The 14,567-nt window shown below is 37.2% G+C and overlaps 1 protein-coding gene across 3 annotated transcripts in view; it reads left to right on the top strand.

Moving 5' to 3' along the window:
* Positions 1-12,988, top strand: part of LOC134495321 (collagen alpha-1(XV) chain-like) — a 33,678-nt gene extending 20,690 nt beyond the window's left edge. For 2 of the 3 annotated variants that reach the window (XM_063300683.1, XM_063300682.1), the window contains exons 14-23: positions 304-366; positions 1,519-1,560; positions 2,735-2,762; positions 3,309-3,361; positions 6,011-6,145; positions 6,520-6,582; positions 8,065-8,133; positions 8,932-9,126; positions 9,806-9,927; positions 10,446-12,988. In XM_063300683.1, the coding sequence (XP_063156753.1) occupies positions 304-366; positions 1,519-1,560; positions 2,735-2,762; positions 3,309-3,361; positions 6,011-6,145; positions 6,520-6,582; positions 8,065-8,133; positions 8,932-9,126; positions 9,806-9,927; positions 10,446-10,641 (966 nt within the window). In that variant the 3' untranslated portion in view covers positions 10,642-12,988. The remainder of the gene's footprint in view (positions 1-303; positions 367-1,518; positions 1,561-2,734; positions 2,763-3,308; positions 3,362-6,010; positions 6,146-6,519; positions 6,583-8,064; positions 8,134-8,931; positions 9,127-9,805; positions 9,928-10,445) is intronic. The other variant, XM_063300684.1, reaches the window with a different exon arrangement.
* The last annotated feature ends 1,579 nt before the right edge of the window (positions 12,989-14,567 follow it).

Raw genomic sequence — 14,567 nt, 5'->3', positions numbered from 1 at the left:
AGATTCTAGTTTTGCTTCAGTTTTGTCACTTAAAAAAAAAGTATGTTGCTCTTTGGTCTTCAGGATGTCTTAAATCCCATCCTGGCTTTTTCCTCAAAGGAAATTCCATGTCTGAATGAGCTGTGCGTGCTGTCATACTGTATATTCAAAACACTTCTGCACCTTACACTGGTAGAACGTTGATGTCTATGGATCTGTCACATGAAACACATTTACACATAGGAATTACTTATAGGAAATAATCTCTGCAAAGCTTAATTTCAAAATGTCCAAATAATAAAGTGTTATCTCCCTTTGTTCTAGGGTCCTCCAGGCCCCCCAGGAAATCCTGGCCCTCCAGGCCCTCCTGGCGTCCTTTATATCAATGTAAGTTAACTCTCCTTTTCAGTCCTGATAACAGCTGTTCTGTCTTTTCCTCTTTGATGGATTTTCTCTGGAATGGAATGGTGGTATGTTGGAAGACAGAATTACGAATGGAGGATGCTTAGTTACCTTGTAAAATTCTGTGAATAAGGCAAGGTCCTACCCACAGCCCGTTATGATTTATAGGATCACCTAGCCACCAATGAGGCAATAAAAGCTTGTCTCATTGCTATTATTTTGGCACAATGATTAGATGACTGTAGAAGATGTTATAACTCACTATGGCAGTGTTTCTCAACTTCAGCAACTTTAAGATATGTGGACCTCAACTCCCAGAATTCCCTAGCCAGCATCCTGGCTGGGGAATTCTGGGAGTTGAAGTCCACCCATCTTAAAATTGCTGAGGTTGAGAAACACTGCACTATGGGGATCCTATCTCAAGGCACAACAATTACACATCAGTTCCTTACCATCTGAAAGCACTCATCATATGCCATAGGGGCAGAGGGGAAGTCAAACATTTTATGAAAAACTAGAAATCCAACTCTTCAGATATTTTCAGGTTCATTAAATGTTACTCATTGTGATGCTTCATACCATTGGTTGCTGTTAAGGAACACTAGCATCTTTTGGAAATTGAGGCAATTTTGGCACATAAACAGTGAATAAGGAAGAAGGAAACCCCCTTCCTTGCCTGTTCTTAGCTTCCTTACCTCTGTTTTCATCTGCTATGGAATCACAGAGCCACATTTATTTTCCAGTTTGGGGATCAGGTGGTACCATCCATAGGAGAAGGCTAGTCCCATGTGAGGGATGAATGATAGGAGTAGTCAAAAGCTCTTTTGCCTTTGAGGATTCAAACCTGCATACAATGGGATTGACCTTTGCGAGTAGAACAAAAGAATGGATCATCATTCCCCTTCAGAGATATTTGCATTTAAAATACAGAAGGAACTGGCTGCTCAACCCATGTCAGAATGACTAATCTCATATTAGCTCAGAGCCAAGTTGAAATGAAACAGGAAGTGAATTAATACTTTAGGAAATGGGAATGTCTCTCTTGTTCCGAAAAAACTTGAGATGGAAATAGGGGGAGGGAAAACCTCTTCCTCTTTGATCTGTATGCTTTATAATAGCTAATTTGTACCTTTCCAGAGAGTGTACCCAGTCCGACCCAGGCCACATTGCAAGCAGCCGGTGAGTTGACTGAGTCATAAGGTTGCCTCTTTACAGTCATATCATGCAAAGACAGGTACCCTGGCAGTCCCCGAAAACATTGTTTATTAAAGAAAGCCTATGCTATCTGAGAAACAATCAACAAGAATAAGTCCTGCCCAGAACTCTCAAGCAAAGGCAGTTGATCTGGAGGTGGCACCCTTGACTGCATTGAGGTACTTCTAGATGGACCTCTAATACCACCAATCCAAAAATAGTGAATGGTTCTTCCACATTCCCCTCCTTAAAGGATTTTCTGTGATTACACAAAGTAGCATTGTCTATACCCCCTTCCTAATCCCTTGGACAATTCCACGCACAACAAAAATCTTACCTGAAGTTACCCTGAGGTCCTGGCAGTCGATAATTCTGTTCTGCCAAGTCTGCCCATGTTTTACCAACTGGAGCAAGGAGTTACTTTGGGAGGATAGAGAAAAGTTTAGCATAGAAAAGAATATGGGGAGAAGAATTAGCCCTTCCCCTTGTTGTTGTTCCAGTCTAGGTGCCTCCCCAACAGCCCTATCAAAATTCTTATACCATATCTCAATTGACTTTTACAATACCTGTAGCATCTGGAATTCTGACTGGCAGGGTGTGGCTTGGTTTTTTCTTTGCTGTTCCAAGATTCCTTAGATGTAGAAGAGACTTTTTTGTAAAATATACCTTTAAACTCCATTTTGCAAGTGTAACAAAGTTACAACAGCCAAAATAAATAGGGAAGGCTGGTGCTTCATAAAGATTAATTCTGCTGATCCTCGGTTCCAAGAAGCTACATTCATACAAGGGACAAAATGAGGTTAAATAACCTCTTGCTCAATGGGAAAAAACAAACTAAAAAGCAAATTGATCAATAGCTCCAACCCTGCACTGAAAAAGCATTGCTGCACCCTGGTTTATACATACAGTTTGACTAGTATTTTCATTTCTTTATTACTGAATGTATATCTCACCTTTCTAGTTATTCCAGGACTCAAGGCAGCTTACAACAAAAATACAAACAAAACAAAATTAATACAATTGCAAGCAACATTTAAAAAGTCATAATAATAACTAACTTAAAAGCTTGGTGAAAGAAATATTTCTTTACAATATTTCAGAACATTAGGAGCCACTCCCCTTATGACATGGCAACTATCTCTGCTCTTATTCCTTCCAGGTGAACCAGGATCCATGTTTGGATTCAGGTACGATTCTATTCCTCTTCGTAGTTGAAACAGAAATATATCCAAATGTTTTAGTGTGCAAATGCCTTGCATGAATTCTTTAGTTTTTCCTCATCTAGCTTCTCTCTGTTGGCAATTTATCAATCCTGCAATCTGTAGGACTCATTGATCTGATGTTTTTTCTGGCTATGCAACCTACTACAGCTGTGGTTCCTAGGTGAATTGTCAAGCTTAAGTTACAACAGAGAAATAGAAGAACATAGATACAAAACAGGTACAAGTTACCCAAGGACAGCCTGACTTGGCATTGGCAGGAGGTTAAAGGGCAATGTTGCTGTCCTTGCTCAGAGTATTTGTGGGGAAAGCTGAGCTACTTCTGGCCCTTGCATCACTCTCTTCTGTTCGAGCTTGGCATGAATTTAGTGTTTAGGAAGTATTTGACCCCCAAGCAGTCCTAATGCATCTGGAGGGCTGTAGGAAAGAGGCAAGTTCCTGGTTCTTGTACAGAAAAATATTTATATTCTGGGAGGGAGGGCATGTTCATTCAAACTTGTTTTTGTTGCACAGATACAGTGCTGCCTCTGAAGGATTCTTCCTATGGAAGCCAGAATGGATATAAGGTGTGTTACTGCCATGAGTTTCTCCATTTTGATTTCTCTCCCAAAGTCAGGCAGAGATAGGCAAATATTTGGGGATACTGGCTGAAATTTATATATACATATACATAAATAAATAAATAAATCTGGCTTCTGGGAGCTATACTGAGGTTTGTCTACGATACACAGATGTCATCAGGGGGTGGCAGTCACATTTGTTACCCATTTATTTTCTCTTGATTTTTTATAAGAAGGTGGAGGAGAGGCTACAGAAAATAGGTGGATTAATGCACATATTTTGCTATTTTAATTGTAAAAACAAATTAACATTTTCAGTACTGAAATTTACCATTTTGCCATTGTATTTCATGGCATGATCTTGGGGTACTCTGGTCTAGGGTAAAAAAATAAATACATGCAGAATCTATTTTTCACAACCATGGCCCATATTTATGCAGTGGGCAACCATTTCTCTATCAAAGTGCATATCCTTTCAGGAATAAAATGTTAGAGATCATGCTGGGATTGCACTGATGTATGCAATTTGTCTGAACAGTGGCAAATGTTGCTGGAAATACCCATTCTCAGGCAGATAGCACTTCTTTAACTGTCTGACACCCTTCTTTTTCTCTCTTCATCATGTTCTCTTTTTTGAAGCTCTTTCCCAAGCAATAGACTGCAGGGAAGGAACAGATAATCCAACATAATTCAAGGGACACACAAGCCCTAGGGCCAGATGCTAATTTCTTCCATGCATATAGGATTACATATTTCTGGTGATGAGATGTGGCTTCCAGTCAAGCTTGTCACTTGGCATGTCTCCTGTATATTAAACACTGCTATTGAAAGTACTGGTGCTTCTGTAGGAAAATGTCTTAGAAATCAGCCTTCTATACTTGCCTCCCTCTACTCAAGCACTCTTCCTCCTCATTCCATCCCATCCCAAGTATTCAGTTTCCCTGGCTGTATCCTTCTATTTTTTTCCAATATTTGTTTTTGTATTTGTTTTGAAACAATGGATGAAGTTGTTGTTTCCAAAGGAATTTGTAATAACAAGATTCAGGAGATCAGTTAAGGCAAGTTAATGTATACAGGCAGATTAATGTGTACAGTACAGTATACAGCTCTGCTTTGGACACTTGGACAAAGGTGATAGTGACTGCTTTGCATACAGTATCTCTGTGCAGAATTGATTTTACCATACATGCATAAAGGAATAATTCTTTAATTAAAGAATTAAAGTGGCTGTTAAATCACCCACTCTAAATACATACAAGAAAATGTTTTTTTCTACTGCAAATCATAAATGGAGAAAAGATAGGCAGAGGAGAAGCAAAGTTAAGCTCAAAATACTAAGTATTAAAGCATGTTTTGGAGACCAAGTTTGGTGTAGTGGTTAAGGCACCAGGCTAGGAACCAGGAGACCATGAGATCTAATCCTGTCATAGGCACAAAGCCAGCTAGATGACCTTGGGCCAGTCACTTTCTCTCAGCCCTGGGAAGGAGGCAATGGCAAAACCACTTCTGAAATCTTGCCAAGAGAACTGCAGGGACTTGTCCAGGCAGTTGCCAGGAGTCAACACTGACTTGAAGGCACCAAAAAAAATGTTTTAAAGTGTATGCAAGTGTACAAAACAATATGTGCTCCAAAGGAAGCAATACATTTCTCAAACCACTTTCCACAATACCTTTCTCTGAATCTTTTGTCTATTCATGAGGCCTCAGACTAAGACTGCCTCCAGGTCAACCTTTTCTTGTGCAAAGTTCATTACAATAATTTCATGGGGTATCCAGACAATATTGTCATTGTGTGATCATCAATCCATATTTCTATTCTCTTTTATTTTATTTCTTCTTTTGATAATCTGTTCAGGCAAAAAGAACCAGATTAGATATACTTATTTCCAGAGGTTTGGCTTTTATGATTCATTTCTTATTTCTCTTCTCTGCGTACTCCCTTGAATATCCCAGTTCTTGTGTGCGTATGCTCAAATGTTTAATGTACTTCTATGCACCTATTCCTTTTTTCATTTTTTTAAAATTCCCTTTTGAATAGATTTTTAATTGATACTAAACTGGCCCAGATTGTTTACTGAATATAAAAGAAGAAAGAATATATTGTCTTCTTTCAAATTACTATATACTATTTGGACAAAAAAAAATTCCCATTTAAAACTGCATGTTCCCTGTTTCAAAGATGGTGTTTTATAATGCATTTAAGACTGAATCTTAGGACAAAAGTTCAGGACCTCACAATTCAGATGCCCTCCAATTGATCAAACCGATCCAGCATCAGTTCCTGAACTGACATAAAACTATCAGAGCTGACATACTTATCATATTATATTTTTACCCCTTTCTTTTAAAAAGATGGCAGCATCCATCTAGATATGTACTGTGCTTTGTTACAGATGCTTATATATCACTTTTATTATAAAATAATGATTTTCTCCAAAAGAAATACAGTTTATAGTTGCCCAAGGAGGTAGCTGCAACAATGCTTGCAAATCAGAGAGATGTTGTAAATTTTTGGAATAGGTTATAGCACTACCAAACATCAAAACTGACCTACTAATCCAGAAAGGTTTACAAGCCTTTCCCAGTACAGACTAGATATGATCCAGTGACATTTTTATTAAAAGGGATGTGTTGTCTCTTCTGCTTTCCTTTCAGCGCTCTACCTGGGTCTTCAATTCGAAAGAGACGATGTTGAAATCTACTTCCTCCATCCCTGAAGGCAGTTTGGTCTACATCACTGAAGGGGCTGAAGCCTTCTTCAAGACCCCTAAAGGATGGAGCAAACTTCTGGTAGGAGCCATTAATTAATCCATTTAACTTAAGGGGATTAGTTGAATTTGGTACAGTATTTAAAAGATTGTAGAATTACGTTATTGGGTTTGCTTTCTTTTCTAGTCAGACATCTGGATGGAATTGTGGATTACAGGATGTTGAACTAGATAGGCATTTAGGCTGATGCAGCTGACTTCTTATGTTCCATATTATAAATTGGGAAATATTGTTTTCATTTTTTCAAGACAGATTAACTACTGAATTTATCAGACATTGGACTTTCACGATGGATCTTAGCTTGCTGGTGTGAACTACCTGGCAAGGCTGCTAAATTTTATACTTCTTTCAGTTTGGTCTTACATGAACACTGTGTGTGTTTCCTTCATGATCAGATGGAGGATTCTGAGTCTCTATTTGCAGCTGATGACCCTTTGGTGCCTACAGAAAAGAACCAGGTAAGGAATTTTCCCAGCATTTTTTGTCACATCAGTGCTTGCACAATAGTATTGTTAGATCAGTATTGTATTTTAGGAGTTTGTTTTGGTAGAGTGATGCCAAGAAATGGCTTGCAATTCTAGACTTTACACAGGGCCATTTAGGTGGTACCTTTGAGAAGAAAGTTTGATAATGGTAAGGAATGTATGCACATATTTACCATGTAATCTTTGTGGTTATTTTATCTTAAAATTTGACGTTGTAAGTTGCTTTGAGGAGACTTTGCCTCAGAAAGTATTATACAATGTTTTCAGTAAAAATAATAATACATGGTAAGATTAAGTTATACAACTCCATGGGTTGGGGCATGACTTTGTGTTTTTTTTGAAGGATCTCATCCACTTAATAAAAGCCCCCAGGATAGCTATACAGCTCTCCTTAAGACCCAATAGTGACTGAGCTGTTGCCATCTCCATATTATCCTCTAGGTACTCTTCTTCTCAGAGCTGAGTACTGAGGAAAGAATTGAATGACAGGCAGGGAACTATAGTTCATTACAGTCTTAGCATTTATCTATATACTACTAAAACTCTCATTGTGTTTATCTGTTTGTGTGTACCCCCAAGTTAGCCCAAACAGTGCATTATACTGCAACAATTTTTGAATCAAGGTACCTAAAATCTGCTAACTTAAAGAATGCATAAAAAATCTGGGACCCATTCCTCCTGTGGAATTGAAATTTCCACAATGTTCAGACCAGTTTTTTTTCACAAAATTGTGGAACACAGAAAGTTAACTAACTTTCCCTTGATTCCTTGCTTGGTAGTTCCACGGGATTAAGGTATCAGCAAATTGTATTTTATTTTCCTAGGACAATTCAATTTCCTATTTATAATATGGTAAATCTGACCAAAATTATGACCACTTTCTAATACCTACTCCTGCAACATCCTTTTTAATACAAAGGCTAGCTAAGTTTTCCCATTACAATCTGTGATCTATTTTCATATCTAGGATATTGAATGCCAGGCCAAAAAAATACTGCAAATAATAGACTGCTGTTAAAAGCATACATCCTGCTGAAATTAGCATGATTTGCCATTTAAACTGAGCAAAGGCACAGGTATAAATTGAAGGAGAGCTATCCAGTGATAGAAGGATTTTCTACTATCTCATTGGATGCTGGGACCATTAATCCTGCTGCCCAGCATTTTCTTTCCCAAACAGAAAATAGATCAATTATTTTGATTCATTCTGATTTTCACCCAATGTAATAGTGAGTAGCTGTGGTGGTGATAGTAAAATGAGGCAGACAAAGGGAAGTGATCTGTTAGCTTCAGCCACTTGTTGCCATTGTTTTTGCTGACAACTGCAGTGAACAATGAAAGAATTAAGGGTTGCTCAATTGGGTGGGTTTTGTGTTTGTATCTTATTGTAAAGAATTGATCAACAGGTCTCTAAATCTTCCAAATAAAGAATAATATAGTAATCTTTCTCTCTAGGTCCAACTTGATGAAAGTCACGTAAGAATTCGGATTACACCAACTAGCATCTCCCAGAGGGTTCCTGCAGTAAGTTCAACAGAAGTCAAATCATTGGCACAACATTAAAAAAAAAACCCTCATATACCATCTGGGACAAAGAATGTAGTTAATGATACAACTTAGATTTTTTATTGGTTATAGGACAACCAGAAACTTCTAAAAACAAGCAATCATAGCCAATTCAGAAAAGCAGAAACTGCTTTGAAATGTTTTCCTCAACTAGGTACCCTTTAGATATGTTGAGAATACAACCCTCAAAATTTCTAGTTAGCATTTTAACTAAAATTTTTAGAAGTTGTAGTCACTACATATTTGGAGGGTATCCTTTTTGGTAAGGCTTATGTAGCCCAATCGTCTTTGTTGCCCTTCCTGGCAGTCTGGGATCAATGAAGTCAGGGGAGTTAAATGTTTATTACAAGTCTACAGAAGATTGACAGTTCATGGAATTGCCTAAATGAAGAATGGGTAAATATATTTATGCACACTTCGTATCTATCTTTACAGCTATAGTCTTGGTTTGTTTTAAAAGCAAGCCATTGGACAGTATAAACCCATATGGATTTCATTTAACTGTCATGGTTTCCCAAGAAAATTTGGGAACAATAGGTTTGGTGTGTGGGATAATCTGTGGATTTTTTTTTTAATTGTCATTCCTTTGGCTCCTTGTTTGGTAGCTATATATGACTGAAATTGGCTTCAACTGCTAAAATACAAACAGCTCAATGAAGATAAGGAATGAAACTTGATGGGCATCAGCTACCACTCTGTTGAATCAAACTCTACTTAAATAAAATGTACTCATCTGAATTTCTTTCACTCTCCTAGCTCCACCTAGTGGCACTAAATGTCCCTCTGACTGGTGACATGAAAGGGATTAGTGGTGCAGACCTGCAATGCTATCAGCAGGCGCAGGAGGCAAAGCTGCATGGAACTTTCAGGGCCTTCCTGTCTTCAGATACACAAAGCCTTATTTCAGTTGTGAAGAAAACAGACAGGAATCTGCCAGTTGTTAACCTTAAGGTTAGTAAAGAATTCATATTGGCTCTTGAGTCAGTACATCTTTCTTGGATAGGACTGCGGAGAAGTAGGCACATCAAAACTGCCTTATGATTGCCCAGCTAATTCCAGTGCCTGGTTTCCAAATGGAAGCTGTTGAGAATTTAATTCTCTTTGTACAGGAAATGCAAGCAAAGCTGTTGTTAAGTTCCTTAAATATCTAAGCAAGTATTTCAAAGTCTCTTTCTCATGGCCATATTAATATGCATTCCTCCAGTCCTTGAACTGGCAGAAAATTATTATCCTTATTATTATTAGGTTTTATATATATTTGGTCAAAGTCCACATATCTTAAAGTTGCCACGGTTGAGAAACACTGGCCCAGAGACTGAAGTGGAGGGGGTGAGGCATGCCTACCCTTGCCTAAGCTGCCCAACAGGAGGTGGACCAATCTCTTCACCTAAGGATCACCTGGCCATGCCCCTAGCAGAAAGTTAGTTAAATGTGTCTGTTTGGAACCATGACAAAAAGAAAAGACTTGGGTTAAAATGGAAAATACTCCTTTAATACAGAACAACTCAGGAAAGCTGAGGCATGAAGGCCATGCCATGAAAAATGGCAGGAAAAAAGAGGTTGCTGCAGCATGTTTGTGCTATGGTTAGATGCAAGTGCAGAAAGGTTCTAAATCTCATTTCTGCTGCAGGGTCAGCTATTGGCAAAGAGCTGGAATTCCCTCTTCAGTAAGCATGGAACTTCTGATTTCAACTCCATGAAGTTTCCCATCTATGCGTTCAATGGGCTGAATGTCATGACAGACCCTACATGGTGAGTAAAATGTAGAAAGAACATCCATAATGGTGCACTGATGGTGTTACCTAGTCAGGCAATGAAACACCTGCAGCCAAACAGCCAAGCTCAGAGAGCACCAAGGACTCTACAGTACAGTTCAGCCCTGAGATACATATATCGTCTTCTATTGGAGAGGTGCTGTTCTCTTTAATTCAGCAAATAGCAATTTGTCAAGTTCATCTTCCATTTCTGTTGCCCCTTATACATTTGGGAGTAATACTAACCTACTTATAGAAGTGTTGTAAGAATAACAACATGAACTGCATTGAGCACTGAAGGAAATGATGAGGTCCACATAGGTTTGGCAGCAGTTTCATGATTTAAATCCTTCAATCACATGGAAGGAGAGGAAGATTATTGAGACATGATTTTTGAGCACACAGGCAAGGAGAGCAGAAATTATCTGTATGCCTGGGCCTTACCTCCACAAGAGATTGGCTGAAAAGCTGGCTTCTTCTTTCTTTTTTGTACATTCCTGCTGTTTGTATTTTCAGGACCAATAAAGCCGTCTGGCATGGCATGAAGCTTCAGAGAAGGCAGTCCAAACCTCAAGACTGTCAAGGCTGGAGGAAAGCATCCAGCCAGTTAAGGGGACGTGCCTCTCTTCCACTTAAGGGCACATTCCTCGTGGAGGATACCTGGAGCTGCTCAGATTCCCTGATAGTTTTGTGTGTAGAAAATGCTGTTTGATATTTGCACCTAGGAGGAACATAGAATTAGACTTGCAGGGAACAACAGAAGGCACTCGTTACTGTCCAGGCTGGAATGGGTTGAATGAAAGAGGCCTATGCACTAAGGCAGTGTTTCTCAACCTTGGCTAGGGAATTCTGGGAGTTGAAGTCCACACATCTTAAAGTTGCCAAGGTTGAGAAACACTGCACTAAGGCGTTAAGGTACAAAGCACAGGTTGGGAAAAGAAGTGTGTAAAGAACCAAAGCCACCCATTGCCTTACTGCAAGCTGCCGTGAGTGTTTAGTCTACATGGACAGCATCAACCAGACTGCTTGCTCTTTGGTCTCAGTGCATGGATAGAGCCCCTGTTAAAACTATTGTACTTGCATATACAAATATATACATCTATTCATAGACATTTCTTTGCCAAAAAGTGGCAGAAGTCTGCATTAGTCACAGTCATGTTTAGGAAATATTATGTGCCCCTATTTCTAAAAGATTCCTGAAAAGGGAATTCAGTAGAATCTGACAAAGAGAAGTCTACATGTGGGTTACTAGCACATGTACACTCATTAACATCATGGAGCTGTTACTTCAACAGCTAATGGGATGAATAGTGTAAATCCTTTCCCTAAAAACATAATATGTACCTAAAGCAGTGTTTTTCAAACTTGGCAACTTTAAGATGTGTGGACTTCAACTCCCAGAATTCCCCAACCAGCATGCTGGCTACAGAATTCTGGGAATTGAAGTCCACACATCTTAAAGTTGCCAAGTCTGAAAAACACTGACCTAAAGCATTCCTGGTTGAATTAGCATCTCTGGAAAAGAGCCAATGAAAGAGATTTTGTAATCATCTCTGTAGAGTGTCATTTAGTTTCTAACAACAGTAGTAAAGTTGGAACTACACCGTTATATGTAGATCCCAAGAACATACAGTAATGTTATTGTGCAAAAGTGCTGCCTGTGGTATCATATTTAATGGGGAGAGGGGACTTACTATTTTCCATGCCAGTTATTTGCTCCCCCTGCTCCTTTCCTGGAAGGATAAAACATATTGTACCCTATACCTAAAGAAGGGATTTTAACTGGCAAGCAGAACAATTCTTGTCAAGGAAAATGTTAATTGGTGCCTTCTCAAACTACATGGCTTACAAAAATTCTCAAGACCTTCACTTGCCATCGTGCATGCATCATAGTTGATATAAAAAGAGTTTGGGGGAAGGAATTACAAGAAGAGAATTGGAAAGGTTTAAGCACCAATTACCCCCTGAAATGGCCACCTCAAACAAACTTACTTTCACTATAATCACCAAATTCTGGTTAGGGAAACCTGAACGTATTGGTATACTTTATATTTCTTCTCACAGTATGAACCAGTTCTTTCTCTTCCCAAACTGTGGTACCAAGCCTAAGTATCATAGTATTATCCAAGAGATGCAAACTATGATTCCCAGGAATGCTACCTGACACTGCAATATTCTTTGTTTGTCAGAACCACATTGTTGCCTTGGATTCAGATTGTTGATTATGCTCCTGAAGAAGCATCTAGAAGGCTATATTAAAGGCACCTGCATGCATAACTCAAGAAAATGTTTTTTTTTAATTTCCACTGTTTGTAATTTAAATTGAGAATGTGTCTAACAAAATGCTATTTTATTTCACACTGCTATTTAAAAATTAAATTATCAAATTAAAAAAGAGAATGAGATATGGATCAGGACTATAATCCCAAATATATAAATCTCATGATATATCTCATTACATTCAAGCAGTATATACTTTGGTGTAGTTACGGCAAAAAAAAAGCGTATTAAAGTTTTTCGCTTTGGGGCCTCATTGAAATTAATGACTATCTTAACTATCATTCATTTCAGCGGCCCCAGATGACTAATTTAGGGAAGATCCATCCCGATACAATTGTAAAATATTAAAGAATTTATAAGTCACCTGACAGATGTAACACAGGTTTAATCAAATGTGTAAAATGCGGGGAAAAAAATGTATCGTTGATAAAGAAACTTGATTACAGACCGTTGCTGATCTGTATCATTTTGCCCATGTAACCAGAAAGGATATGTGCTAACCTATGAAAAGAAATCAAAATAAATTTTGAATCTTCCCATTGTTGTAATTTATCCAGTGGAAGGTGCTATTTATATATTGCTTAACATGCTTCACATTTATTTCTCTAAGATAAATTGCAATTAATTTATCCATTTTGTTTTTTAAAACAAATTCCCATTTGTCTAATGTTATTTTGAAGCTGATAGCTGCTCTTTGGCTTTTCAATCTCTTCTCAGTTTCCTAATGTCTTCTTAATCAGTTAGTTACCAGTCTGTGAAATAAAAGCCTTTTACTGAGACTGAATTTGTTAACCTGTAAAGACATGCTCCCTTTCTTTTTTATTTTGTGTTATGTCTTTTAGCTATAAACCTGTGAACAGAGATTCTCCTGTTACTACCATCATTATTTTGTAGTAGATATTGATTACTACTATAGTTATTCTGAAAGCCTTTTGGCTGAAAAGCAATGTAAAATTCTTTGAATAAATACTGTAATATGGGCATACACAAAGCTACTAAATACTTGGTTGTAGAAAATAGGTTTCTTGAAGAAGTTATTCGATGGTACATATCTACTGTAATATGTCCTCTGGCACTGTTAAATTTTAACTGAAGGTCTTGTTTAAACCTTGTTAAATCAAATAATTGGCTGTAATAGAATCCTTGTCACTGATCAAGCTATTATTTCTACATCCTATCAGATTACCCATAACAACTACATTTCTTTTGACAGAGAATTGCAAAAAGGGGGTTATGTCATTTATCTATATCTATATTATTATCAATAATAATCTATCACAGCTTTTCCCATAATCTCAAGAGGTCATTATCATACATAGAAATATTAAATTATTATTCAGGGCAAACATTAATTTAATACTGCTATATGAGTTAACCATTTAGAGATAAAATTAGATAAAATCATTTCTCCTTCAAAAGTACTACGTAATTTCCTTCCATATTCATTCTTGATAACTAAAACTAAGAATTTCTGATGGAAATATTTAACCCTGAGCCTTCCAATATTACTTAACAACATGCAAAGTATACTTCTTTTAAAGAATAGAGGCAAACCTGAAATCATTATCATCGGCATATATTGTTAAATCTTACTTCTATTAGCAATATTATAGTACTCTAAAGCTGAGAATAACAGTCTAATTTTTCTTCTTAAAGCTATTTTTCTTTTTCTGCCTACTGATTATTTAATCGGTATTCTGGGGGCTTAAGGTTTAGTTTTAATGCCAAATATTGCATTTAAATATCTTTAAGGATTAAACAAAGATTATCTGATTTTAAAGACAGTCCACTATTCTTTCAAGGATAACTTTTATGAATAATCCAGTAATATATTTTGAGAATGCTGAATGAAAATTGACAATAAGAAAATATTACCAAATACTGTTATGGTGAGGGTTGTTCAAAACGTGGTGCAATTTAAGTTATCTATTTGACATAATCAAAAAATTGAATTATCCACTTTAGATATATATCTTGCTACAAGTTTTGAAACTTGCATTAAGTTTCAAAAGGAGAACTATGGTTTTCATGTAATAGGTAGAAATCTCTGTTACAATTTCAGAATGGTATTGACTAGGGAAACATAGTATTGAATATAGAAATGTAATAATATGAAATGAAGCAAAAAAGACCACTTTGTGAATAAAATCTGTTGTTATACTAAGTGGCTTTAGTTCATGAAATGAACACACATGAAGTTATTTCACAATATGAATACAAGTCTGTAAATATTAAATTATCTGTAACCTTTGCAGACTTCACATTTACTAATTCCCAACATCTCTGATAGTGAGTTACAGATAAATTACACCCTGTATGCAAAAAAATAATTCTACTTAAACATTCTTCCTACTTCCA

This window comes from Candoia aspera, chromosome 4 (assembly GCF_035149785.1).
Source record: "Candoia aspera isolate rCanAsp1 chromosome 4, rCanAsp1.hap2, whole genome shotgun sequence".
Lineage (NCBI taxonomy): Eukaryota > Metazoa > Chordata > Lepidosauria > Squamata > Boidae > Candoia > Candoia aspera.
This window is presented reverse-complemented; position numbering and strand designations above follow the sequence as displayed.